The 13,214-nt window shown below is 47.5% G+C and overlaps 1 protein-coding gene across 1 annotated transcript in view; it reads left to right on the plus strand.

Annotated features, from left to right (window-relative positions):
- The window catches only part of LOC142584228 (uncharacterized), a 254,736-nt gene that overhangs the window by 142,470 nt on the left and 99,052 nt on the right, over positions 1-13,214 (plus strand). Inside the window, exon 5 of the mRNA XM_075694382.1 lies at positions 1,853-2,084. Within this exon, the coding sequence (XP_075550497.1) occupies positions 1,853-2,084 (232 nt within the window). The remainder of the gene's footprint in view (positions 1-1,852; positions 2,085-13,214) is intronic.

Consider the following 13,214-nt stretch of genomic DNA (forward strand, 5'->3'; position numbering starts at 1 on the left):
AGCGACACTGCAGACGAGTTACAGCAAATGATTGAGTACCTTAACACAGAGAGTGCAAGAATGGGGTTGAAGACTAATATGCAGAAGACAAAAATAATGATAAATATATTGGCGATCCTGTCAGCCTCTAGATTCTGTGAAGGAGTACGTTTTCCTAAGACAACTAATCACAGGGAACCCTGATCATCAGAAGGAAAAAAATTGGGTAGGATCGGATACGGCTGACATTGTCAGCTCCTGACTTGAAGCTTACCATTATCATTAAAGAGGGTGGTGTCCAATCAGTGCCTTTTACCGGTGCTGAGATATGGGGCAGAGACTTGGAGATTGACAAGGAAGCTTGAGACCAAGTTAAGGACCGCGCAAAGAGCGATGGAACGAAGAATGCTAGGCATAACATTAAGAGACAGAAAGAGAGCGGTTTGATCAGAGAGAAAACGGGTATAGCCGATATTCTAATTGACATTAAGAAAAAAAATGAAGCTGGGCAAGTCATGTATTGCGCAGGTTAGATAGCTGTTTAAGCATTAGGGTTGCAGAATGGGTACCAATAGAAGGGAAACGCAGTCGAAGACGGCAGAAGACTAAGTGGAGCGATGAAATTAGGAAATTCGCGGGTGCTAGTTGGAATCTGTTGGCGCAGGACAGGGGTAATTGGAGATCACAGGGACAGGCCTTTGTCTGGCAGTGGAGATAAAATAGGCTGATGATGATGATGATAATGATGAGACAATAAACATGTGATGACTGCAGATATTGCAAAGAATAGATCATAATCACGGCGCTAAACCGCGATGAGAAGTGTAAAGGTCTCTGGAAGAAAAATACACTTTCACAAGGATGTCAGGCTGGTGTGTATATTTTTTCTCCTTAAAAGATGCATAGAACCAAAATTTATTAGCATCTGTGGTTGCCGCATGTTATGTTTTCTTGCACTAGTGACCAAGAGCAAGTGATATTTCAAAAAAAGAAACCTAAAAGAATTCTATCACGAAAACAGTTGCAGGGAACCCACGCACAACCACGCACAACCCACGCCGGCTTCCTGGACAAGCGGCCGAACTTCCGATGGATTCACAAGCTCGCGCCTATAGGGTAGCGGCGTTGCGGCTTTCGGCAATTTTTGTAGCCAGTGGTCGTACCGTCGGGATCAATGTAGCGTCAGCGAGCGCGGCCTTTCCGATTGGGCTTCGACGCTGCGTTACTCGCTGTCCATGTTCGCGGCGTCTCTTCTTTGCATGCGTAGCAAAATACACTTTCCCTGTGGCTCACCACGCGTCGCACCGTCAATTTCAATGTATAGCCCCGTTTCCAAGTCGACATCGCTGGCTTCACCGCTCCCCGTTTCCGCTGGTGCGCAGTGCGCACGGTACCCTCATTTTCTGGAGCGCTGTAGTGGTGCTGCTCAAAGGGAGCGGGCATCGCATTCGCAAATATTACCGCCGCACAATTTTAATGAATAAATTGCCCGGAACGAATTCTATACCATTGCTCTGCTGCTTAGCGCACGTCAGTGGGGTCTGAAAACGTTAATTCAAGCAATCAAACACATTCTTAAATAAACACAGTTTTGATCACCCGGGGTTTTTTAACGGGCGCCGGAAGAATGGTACACAGGCGTTTCCGCATTTTTCCTCCATCAACATGTGGCAGCCGGGATTCGATCCCGCGTCCGCTTGCTAGGCAATGCAACGCGAAAGTCACTAAGCAACCACAGCTTTATTACGTTCATTCTAAGGGAATATTTGCACAAGGGTATTTTATTCTGGTGGCCAGTCAGTATTTCTTTCCGTAAAGAATTTTGAAGAGGAGGCGCGACGGATATGTGCTCACCGTACCCTCCTTTTTGCAGGGACGTAAACTTCCCCGTCATGCTCAACATTTATATGCAAGTTATGGCAGCCATCAATATTAAAGGTCCCCTGGCATTCAAGGACTTTCCTGCATCCGCCAAGCCGGTTGCATGCGTCATGTTGGGCGCGCGTCTATTCCCCGCCGCGATGGACCACCTGATCTACTACCAACGACTCAAGCAGTTTGGAGCCGCCAATGGTATCAACCCGGGGGGCGCCAATGATATTGCGGTAAGCAGTCGCACAGAGGCGTTATCGATATGCGTAATACATGTCAGTAAGCAACTGAGAGCTTTAGCGTGTCCTTAAAGGTATTCGCGGAGATTCCTGGATCAACACCTACTAGCATGGTCACATTTCTTAAAGCATCACCGATTCACGGAGAAGCTAGTTTCTGCAGGCGTGAGTTGCTGCAACAAAAAATTAGAGGTGGGCTAATTGGGAGAGATCCATTGTAAAGGACCGCAAAAAACAAACAGGCACCATACATCTAGACAGGCTTGCTGAAACTGCTTTATTCGAAAGAGGCCTCAGTATACAGCAAAGCAGTGAAGCTGAAACAAAGGAGGTGAAATGAAAAAAAAAGGAAAAAAGTATGCCGAAGCAATCTGCTGTCAATTTTAATTGATCGTCAAAATCTTTTATTGGTCGGTATTTACAGTGTCTTTTGCGTAAGTATGCCTGGGTATTCTTGGATACTCTTTACTAGGTGTAGCAGGGGTGGAGCCCTCTGTCGAGGGCTCCAAGAAACTCGGCTTGCATTCGTGCTTACAGCACCAGACCACTTTGGTCCTAGCAGCGGTCGCTGGCCAGCAGTGCCTCCCATTGCTCCGCAATTACATTTATAAGTTTGGGGACTACTGTTATATGTTGGAATTCTCTAGTGGTGTCAAACAAGGTGGGATTTCGACTACACCCGTGCAGTCATCTGCATATCTGGTGGGGTACATTCTACAGGGTAGGTTTAAGTTGGGGAAGGTTCCTGCCTGGAGCTGTCTCCGGTCAGCGCCATCCGCCCTGGTGAGGGTTTATGTGGGAGAGGGTATCGTATCTGGGTTACCCTGTAGTGTGCCAATAAAGGAGAATGCTCATTTGTAATAGCCGGCGGACGTTGAAGTGGTTTCTTGGGGTACTAGCATTATATACTTTTGAGTTACCATGTCCGCCTGCCTGTGAAATCTCTCCTTTCAGTTCAGAATCGCGGCTTGCTATTCATAACTTAAGTGTATCTACGTGAGGTGTCTTCCACTTAGTTTTAAACTTAGATTCTAAAAAGGGTTGTGGTTCTGATAACATTCATAATTCATTTCTCATACGACATGGTCTCTGGCCCAGCGGGTTTCCTACAGTGATATTTAATAAATCCTTGCAAACAAGTACTGTTCCATCAACCTGGACAGTTGCGTAAGTTATACATTTGCACAAGCCTGGGAGTAGTCAAGAAGTATTAAACTAGAGAGCGATTTCGTTAGTCTCCAGTTGCAGTAAACTTTTAGAACATGTGGTCTACAAACTATTGAGTTTCTTGAGGCCAACAGTGTTTTAACACCCTTCCAGTATAGGTTTCGCAGTGGCCTCAGCACCATTACGCAGACATCTGAATTTGCTCATGACATCTGCCACGCACCTGACCTGGGCCTTCACATCGACGCCATATCGTAGACTTTTCTGAAGCCTTTGATACAGTTGTACATTCGATGCTATTACCTAAACTAAATAGTATATTAAAGAATCCTAGCCAAGTTGCCTGTATCTCTAGTTTTCTCTCAGATAGGTCGCAATACGTTTGTTTCGATTCCGCAAAACACCCTATATTGGCCTTTGCCTCTGGTGCTCCGCCGGGTTCAGATTTAGGCCCGCTTCTCTTCCTCCTGTATATAAATGACCTACCTAAGAACGCGCTACCAACTAAAATCGATCTTTACGCCGATGACTGCGTTATCTATCACACCATTGCCAGTAAGATCACGCCATTGTGAATAAAGCATTTTCCAACTTTTGTACTTAGTGTAACGAGTGGCACACGAACATAAATTTTCGCAAAACTGTTTCTATGTCCTTCTCGACACGTACTATGCAAATACGTCTTCCTTATTGTTTAAATGGTATTCCTCTAGAAAAAATCTCTCAGTATAAGTGCCTTGGCATTCTATTAACACACGATTTATCCTACTCCAAACATATTGAAGCAACCTGTTCTAAAGCTGTAGTGCGTCTAGGTTACCTAAAGCATTCTCTGCGCTCAGCCCCTAAGGCAACAAAATTACTCACTTATAAAATCCTAGTGCTGCCTATCTTGCATTACGGGGGTGCCGTTTGGAATTCATACCTGATATCCGACATAAGGAAACTCGAATCCGTCCAAAAAAAAAGGCTCTTCGATTTATATACCGGCCTTACGACAAGGAGTTCTCCCTCTCTTCTAATCCTCCTTCCCTTGAGCCTCTTTTCAACTCTCTTCGTTAGTAGAGCGGCGTAATGTCGAAAGTCTTGAAGTGTTTTACACCACCGTTAATTATGAAAGTTGCTCATCCTTGGAATACATTAAGTTTGCTAAAGCTTTTAACATACGGAATTTTCACCCTCTAAATATAACACCCCTGTACGGCCGCAGTGATAAATTCGAATATAGTTTTTTCCCCTATCCGTTGAATGGTAGGACGAACTTCCCTCTAAGATACGAAAATTTACATTTGATAATTTTGTTAAGGCAATCACTGGCTGATGCCCTTGATTCCTGGGACCATGTAGCATTCACTATCCTTATATGCATGCATGTATGTATTGAGACCATCTTTTTCTTTTTCAACGTATTTCTTAGACTAGTGGGTTGCTTTCTACCTCTGATTTGTATACCCCCTTTTGCTGTGTGTGTGGCACCCTTGATTTTGTACCCCACTCCTGCGATAACTATCTTAGGGTTGCAGTATGTATAAATAAATAAATAAATAAATAAATAAATAAATAAATAAATAAATAAATTTACTTTTGAGCTACCAAGTCCTCTCTTTTGTACCCCGCTATCCCTGCATGTCATGGCACCTATAGAATCTTGTGTTGTGTTGTCCAGTGTTACGCGCCACATGTCGTCTCTAGGATTGCACTGAATGCGCGGTGTCCTATTATGCCGTTCAGGACATGCCGGCAGGTGTCCTTGGAATTAGAATATTTAGGCACTCGCCGGTTCTGCAGTCCTCCGCTGCTGCTAGAGCGACAGCTAGCTCTCATCTTCAGTAACGGCGATGCGCCTCTTTCTTGAGCCGCTTGTGATTTCGCGAAGGTTTGCGTTGATGACCGTGGCCACTCTACGGCCTTGTGTGGGATCGTGTGTGATTGCGTCTACGTACACTACGCCGTCTTTGGTAGAGTACGTGCCTTGGGTGTAATTTGCGTGTGCTGCCCGGGGACTTGGAAGGTATTTGTGTGGGCATCGTCTAGGCCGATTGTAGATGTTCTCCAGAAGAACTTCAGTTTGGCCTAGTTGGTGTTTACTGCATATCATGTTGACCGCACATTAACCGCCCGTGTTGTTTATGTGTTCTCTCCCGCTGTCCCCGTCTTTACTTGCGGTCAATGTGATATGCTGTAGATGTTCTGCCTGGAGGAATGCTTTTACGTTGCCGTGGATGCGCTTGCTGCAGTTGACGTTGTCTAGTCCAGTTAGGGGTGACCTCATGGCTAACATTGGGAAAAGCTTCCTTGATTTCTAGGGCCGTGACAATGTCTTTCCCTCGGTTTGTGAGGTTCTTGACGATTTTTCCTTAAGTTCGAGGAGTCCGGTGTCGAGAGTTTTGGCCTGAAAGCAAACATCGTGTATGGGTACAAATCTCTCTCTTCCATGCAATTTTGGAGTTTCTGCCTTAGAATCCTCTCATATGGCTTATCAAGGTGAGATATAAGCGATATTTCTCTCAAATTGTCAAAGTGAAGTTTCTTGCCTCGTTTGGGAATTCTTGCCTCGTTTGGGAAGTTTTGGAAGTTCTTGCCCCGCAGGCTTCCATTCTGCCAGTACCGTCTGCGCCTACCGACAGTCATTCAGAAATTTTGTGAATTCTCGAATTACTTCGTTGCCAAGGTTGCCAATGATAGCTTTTTCTATGCGATCAGCTCCCGGATTCATTGAGTTTGTGGAGTGTGGAGTTTTCTGCACGCTTATACTGCCTCAGGTAGGTGGGCGGTAGGTGGTTTCCGAAGCATTTCTCACGTGCTTTTTCGAGCAGCTGCGCTTCCGTACCTTCGAAGGTGCGAAGAAGTCTCACAAGTGCCTTATTGGGTTCGCTTTTGAACTTGAAGGCAAATTCCAAGCGCATGCTGTATTTAATGTGCCAGTTAATGTGCTGTAATGCTGCCAGTTCAGGTTAGCCAACTGGGTGGCGTAGGCATTGGCTGTTATTAGGGAGATAGCTTTAGATGGCTCACGGGCGGAAAAGTCCGACGCCCGGCAATATGGCACAAAACTTCAAGCGAATTAACTTGAAGGTATGGGCTAATCGGTCATGCCTCCAAATTGTATCCAATTCACATCGTGAATGTAGAGAGTTGAACCCACGACATTTGTTACTAAGGTGATGTTCATTAGCGCGGCCGAGCACAGAGCTCAAGTGGAGATATAGGTGAACTGGTGACATTTCCAAGTTGGATTCCAGTTGACATTGTGAAAGTCGAGAGTCGAACCCACGACCTTCAGTGTGAATTAGGGTGAAGGTAATTAAGGGGCAGTTTATTAAAGTAGCGGTGATTATTACACTCGAGCCTAAGACCTTTGGTCGGACAAAACAAGTAACAGGAAGTAACAAGGCATTCGACTAACAATCTCAACTATTGTAATGGATGTCTCGTCAACGGGCAGACTTTCGCCTTCATCCTCTTTAGCTTAAGCTGAAGTGACTGTCAGCTTTTTCTGAGATATTCAGTTTAACTTTCCATTAGGCTTCTGTCGTCTCCAGCGTTTGACGAGACCGTGTATGGCTTCCCAGAGCCGTAGAAGATGCTCGTCTACCTCTGGTATGTCTACCACCCATTGTACCCGTTTTGTGCACTGGTTTCGGACCTCGCTAAGGGTTGACATCTTTCTGTGAGGGTGGTTATGTTGCTGAAGTGTTGCTCACTTTCGGCGCGAAAAGCAGCCCAGTCAGTTATTTTGAGTTATCCGATTTGTCTTCTCACGACCCCTGCATCTACACTGGTATGCAATATACAGTAGTCGCTTCCTAGTGACTCCTGTTGATATAGCCAAGTGCTGTCCTGTCTCCATATGATATACGTTAGGTCAAGCATCCTGCCCCTATTTACACTGTTGCCGACTCGCGCAGGGATGGCTGGATCTGTGAGCAGATGTAAGTCCTCTGTTGAATGGACGATAGTTCTCCCTCTGGCACCTGTGGGCGAGTGGCCGCAGCTTGTGTCATGGGCGTTGAAGTCCCCTATGATTATTAAATGGTTCCTTCTGGTTAGGTTGCATGCTGCTTGGAAGAGCTTGATGGCAAGGAAAAACCCCACATGCAGTGCATGACGTACACAAAATATATTTTAACAGCGCTTACTGAATCACGCGGGAGCGGGATCAATCGCCGCTGGCCTTTGATCTTGCAACCAGCAATTCCGCTGCTGGGGCACCACAGCCTGCTGGGTGTGTCGTCGCTATCTTCTTGATCGGATCTCTGTGGCACGCAGTTGAGCGCTACAGGGCTCCCCTTCTAATGAGGAAGCCGTGAGAGCAGGACAAATGGCGAAGAGCGGATGGTGGTGGTGAAACACACGCGGCTGGTAGGGCTGACCCAGTTTGGAGGGAATGTGACAGCAGAAGTGGCTTGGCAGGATTCAGATTGTCGACGCATACCTTATCTTCTCGGCCGTTGATGAGCAATAAGAAGTATATAGGTGCACGCTTCAGTACTTTGAACGGACCATCATGAGGGGGCTGTAACGCCGGAAGCACGGCGTTCTGGCGCACAAAGACATGCGTACAGTTTTGCAGGTCAGGTTTGACGTATACATGACGGGAAGAACGTCGTTGGGGGGGGGGGGAGTGACAGTACGCATAGCGCAGCGTAGATGGCAGGCGTAGTCGGGATCGTCAGCAGGTACGATGGGCGAGTCGTCGAAGAACTCGCCAGGGACTCGGAGAGCAGTGTCAAGCGTAAGCTGGGCGGTGCTGGAGCAAGTCGCTGCGAAGAGTGGTGCGGATGCCATGCATAAAGGAAGGAAGGCGCCCCATCCATGATGAAGGAAATGTTTAAGCCATGAGTGAAGCCTTCAGTTGGCAGTGAAAACGTACGATGGATATCTTGTGTTAAGATGCATTCTTGTGTGATTGACGCGGAGGAGCCGAGATAGATTGGCGGACAAGGTAAAGTCGAATTGACGACCACCCTCGATCGTTATGGTGGAAGGGACGGCGCATCGGCAAATCCACGTGGTGAGTGCCCGAGCTATGGGCTCCGCAGTGATGTTCAGGATTGGCATCGCTTCAGGCCATCTGGTGAACCTGCCAATGCAGGTTAAAGAGACACTAAAGGCAAATACCAAGTCGACGTGGACTGTTCGAATACCATTCCGACAGCCTCGTGACATTTATTTCGTGCCAGGAAAACACATAGGTAGCGAGAAAATTGCGTCTGATGGGTCCGAATACCGTCTTCTAAATTCAAATCTCTCGCCACCGAACTGAAGTGGTGATGTTGCATACGCCATCCCCACCCTTTGGTGCCGTCGGTGAGAAAAACGGCGAGCGACATTTGGCGGCACCAAGTCAGGACACAGCAGCGGATTTGGCGCTGCAGGTGCTTTTTGGTCAATTGCAGACCATTTGGGCATCGCGCCACATCACATGAAAATTGAATTCTCTGCTACTTGCAGTTTGTGAGAGTTTCGCGAGCCAGCAAAACAAGTGCAGCAGTACGCGATAACTACTGAAACGCGAAAGCGTGGGTAGTGCGGAGTAGAGCGAAAACGAAACCTTCCTACTGCCCACACCGTTGTCAAGGGTAATTTCATTGCGTTCTTTTTTTCTAAAAATGAAATAGAACAGCACAAGTGCCATTTTATGTCGTCTCATATTACAATACAAGAATGTCTCGTGCAACGAGTTGTTAAGAACTAGAGACAGAATTTAACTGAGGAGTGCTTTCGTCATCGGACAAGTACTTAAACGTCCCGGGGGAGTCCCTAATTATGTCCGGCATTTCCCTCAATTTCTCGAATATTAAGGCTCTGTTCGCGATAATATTGACGCCTTAGAGATTCTGGAGCACTAATTCATCACTTTAGCTTGAATTAATATTCGCCCTTTGACAGCTAGCGATGGTTTCCGCAGGGAGGAAGGGGACAGGTGCCGGTAGCTGAAGCGGGCGTCCGGGGACGGGAATTTGCCAAGAGGAGTTACAGTGTGGCGGTGCACTTTAGACTGTTCGCAGTTGAGGCACGCGCGTAACCAGCGAGAAAAGCTTACGTTGATAATAGGCTACACACAACGAGAAGTGATGAATCGATGTGTTGCGCGAACGCCAGGATGAGCCAAAAAATTGAGGGCGTCAAAGACAGTCCGGCGGTACGAGCGCGGCACCTAGGGATGAGGCCATCCGGCGCACCTATCACAAACGAGGGGCGCGTCATGGTAAGGGAGCTAGACATCTTCAAACACCAGGGAGGTGCCGCTCGTGCGAAGTGGCTGGAGCTTGTCGATAGTCTGGGTGACAGCCATGGCCGTGAAGTCTATGGCCGGTCACTCGTGGTTCGTTGCATGAATGGCGGCGTGAGAAAGTGCGTCGGCAATCGCTTGAATTTTCCGTGGACGTGACGAATGTCGCATGGCATATTCAGAAATGTAAGCGAGCTGTCTGATTTTGCGGGGAGCGTAGGAGGTGCTGGTGGACGCTAGGGCGAATGTCAGTGGTTAATGCTCGTTAAGGACGGGAAAAGAGCGTCGCTTGAGGAAACGTAGAAAGTGCTTCACAGCCAAATAGATGGCAAACAGCTCTCGGCCGAAGGTGCTGTAGCACCGCTTAGGGGGCGCGAACCTCTTAGAAAAGAAGGCGATGGTCTACTAAGCACCATGATCTATATGCTGCAAGACTGCGGCGATAGCGGTGTCCGATGCGTCAACCATGACGGAAATTGTGGTGTCGCATTTGTGGTGGACGACGAGCGTCGCGCCGGCAGTGGCTTCTTTGATGCCTCTAAAGGCGCGGTAAGCGTTGTCGCTTCACGGCACGGGAGTATTCGGAGTCTCGAGGGCCGACAGAAGGTCGTGGCGAGGCTGCACTGTATTGGCACGGCTAGGAATGAAGCACCGGTAATAATTGGCGAGGCCAAGATATTCGCGCATCCTGGTGGTGGATGGCTGAAAAAACTCACGGATGGCTGTGATGCGGGTCGGGAGGGGACGAATGTCATGTGCGTTGAGGCGATAGCTGAGGAAATACAACTGCTTAACACGGAACTGGGTCTTCGGACCATAAACAAGGCCAAATTTTCTGAGCCTTGCGAACTCTTGACGTACGTGGAGGTTGTGAGCTTCGGCGGGGGTGCTCAAGACGAGGGTGCGCAAAGATAGGCAAAGAAGCACGTCAGGCCATGTGATACCTTGTCAACGAAACGCTGAAAGGTCTCGGGGCACGTTACGAAGACCGAAATTCATGCATTGATATTCGAACACGCCGAAGGGTACTATAATGGCGGTCTTCGGGATATCTGATGATTCCACGGGAATTTAGTGGTAGGCTTTCACCAGGTCAACCTTGCTGAAAATGATGCAGCCGCTCAGTGCCAATGTAAATCCTGGATGTGGGAAATCTGGTACCAGCCCGTGACAGCGGCCTTGTTAAAACACATTAATCGCTGTACAGGCGCTTGTCACTGGTCTTCTTGGGCACCACATGGAGTGGCGCGGCCCAAGGACTGGAGGAGGGACAAACGAAGCCAACGTCAAGCATATGTTCAATCTCCCTTCTGGCGACAGCTAGGTCGGGAGGGTGGCATCGCTCAGCCTGCATAGGAGGAAAGACGCAGACCTCGGCACCAGTGTCGACGAGATTAGGTGGAATTAGGTGACATGGACGGTGACGTGGAGAAGGCGATTGGATCTGGGGCCGGGAACAGTGGTCAACATCAGTGTTCTGCCTGACCGCTTCTTGCGTAGGGACAGGGCTGGCGGCACTGGTTTTCGCGAAAGCCGTAGCGATGGTTGTGCGAGCAAAGCTAACGGAAGGTGGCGAACGGCGTCCAGAGCAACTAAGGCTGGTACGGCGAGGTGGTGACGAAGGACGCGGCCGGCGTGTTCGGATGGCAGCGACTGCAGCTGTCAGTCATGATACTTGCCGTGTGAGCTCTTCTTTAGCATCGAACAGACGCGCGAAGCTGTCGCCAGCGGCTGTGCCTTGGAACGGAAGGTCAGAAGGGCGATGAACTGTGGCCACAAATGAAAACTGACAACCACAATCTTTTCAGCCGACTGAGTGAGAGATTCCAGTGTCGAGGATGAAGACGCGTTCAGTATCATGCGCACCTGCTGTGGAGGGCGCGACAGGAAAAGCTATCGTAGAAGGGAACTGTCGGTTGAAGAAGCCTGGTCTCCAGCCTAGCCTTGCAGGCAAGGTTTGGTGTCACCAAGCTCCTTCAATTTAGGAAGCCGCTGTAATCGGTGCTGCTCCGTTTCAGTAGTGCGCTGGATTAACGGTGCCTGAAGGTGGTCGTAGGGGTGGTAGGCGGGCAGGCAGCGTAGAAGATTGCGAACAACCGCAGCAGTATTAGAGGGAAGCGCTCGAACGACGTGGTCGAACATCGTCAACTGCGAACTTGGCAGTGACGAAGGGAGCATGATAATGATAACAGCTACTAGCTTGCTATTGTGTGACGCACTGTTAATAGCATGGGTGAACGTAAGGGCGGCTGAGCTAGTAGAGTGCTCTTTTGCGAAATCCATGTTGCTGTGGACAGATAATATTGTATATGTCAATGAAATTGTGAATACGTTTGTGGAGAATCTTTTCAAATGTTGTTAATAACGCTAAGCACAGAAATAGGTCTCTAACTGGAAGGGTCAGAAGACACTCCATCCTTAAATACAGGAGCAACTGGGGCTATATTTAAGGGTGACGGGCGTGTGCACCCTAGCAAAGAATGGTTGAACCGGCAGTACAACATGGGTCCTACGATAACAATATTTTCCTTAATTAGTTTTGCAGGAATACTGTCCAAGCCTACTGCCTTGTTTGTTGGTGATTCCGCAAAAAGCCACAACAATTCTTTGACTTCATGTTCGTACAGGGCAAAAGAACTAAGAACTGGAGGCGAGAGAACACTGTCTGCAATTGCATCAGGAAGTTTCGCAGCTAGATCGTGACCCACAATGGCGAAAAAAGTACTGAATTTATTAACAGTACCTTAGGTACCATTAGAGGGAAGTGTGTAATATTCGCATGACCTATGAACAACTTCCCATATTTTTTTTTCGGATTCCCGTAGGCATCTTGAATGCGGCGAGTAAAACATTACCTTTTTCGGGCTCTCAATAACGACACTGGCTAATTATGCGCGCATTTGAACTAATATAATATTATTCGTTACTTTCATTATGTAGCCACCTATGATACAAATTTTCTTTGTTTAGTATGTTTAGAATTTCTTCTGTCATCCAGGGACAAATTGGTTTATAACTCTGTGCAGATGCTACATGTTGGCTACTGGAATGTATAAGGTCACCCAGAGTGTCTGTCACGTTAGAGAGCTCTATATTTCCGCCTTAATGATAGATTAGATCAGTACTGAGTGACAAAAGCTTGTTACGGAATGATTAATAATTTTTTGGTTATATGTCTTGGTTTGATAACGTTTACTATAAGAGGTGCGCTAACCTTAACGAAAATTGGTAAGTGGTCGGAAATTGGTGTTTGGTAGACGCCTGCGTTCACACCTTTGTCAATATATGTCAGCGCATGATCGATTGATGTTGCCGAAAACGAGGTTATGCGTGTCGGTGAAGCAATCAAGTTGCGAAAGTTTATGATCGAAGAAGGTGTGTATAATCCATTGATATTCGATGAAGCCGTACAATGTTCATGTTTCCAATGATTATAACTCGAGTTTCGTTGCTCTTAGTTAAAGATCACATGATTATTTCCATTTTATTGATAAAAATGGGCAGGCTTGAACTCCTAGGTCGGTAGACAAGCCCCACTATAAGCCCGCATTCATGGTTCAAACATAATGCTTCAAGTTCCGTTGAACAACAACAAACTGATCACAAGATACTGCATTGTCGGTTATCTGTCCCCGCTACGGCGAAAATGCGAGTCCCGTGGCGGCGATATTGTCACGTAGCCAGGAATTGTTATATTTTCATGTTTTCTGAGCCACATTTCA

Source organism: Dermacentor variabilis, chromosome 6 (assembly GCF_050947875.1).
Source record: "Dermacentor variabilis isolate Ectoservices chromosome 6, ASM5094787v1, whole genome shotgun sequence".
Lineage (NCBI taxonomy): Eukaryota > Metazoa > Arthropoda > Arachnida > Ixodida > Ixodidae > Dermacentor > Dermacentor variabilis.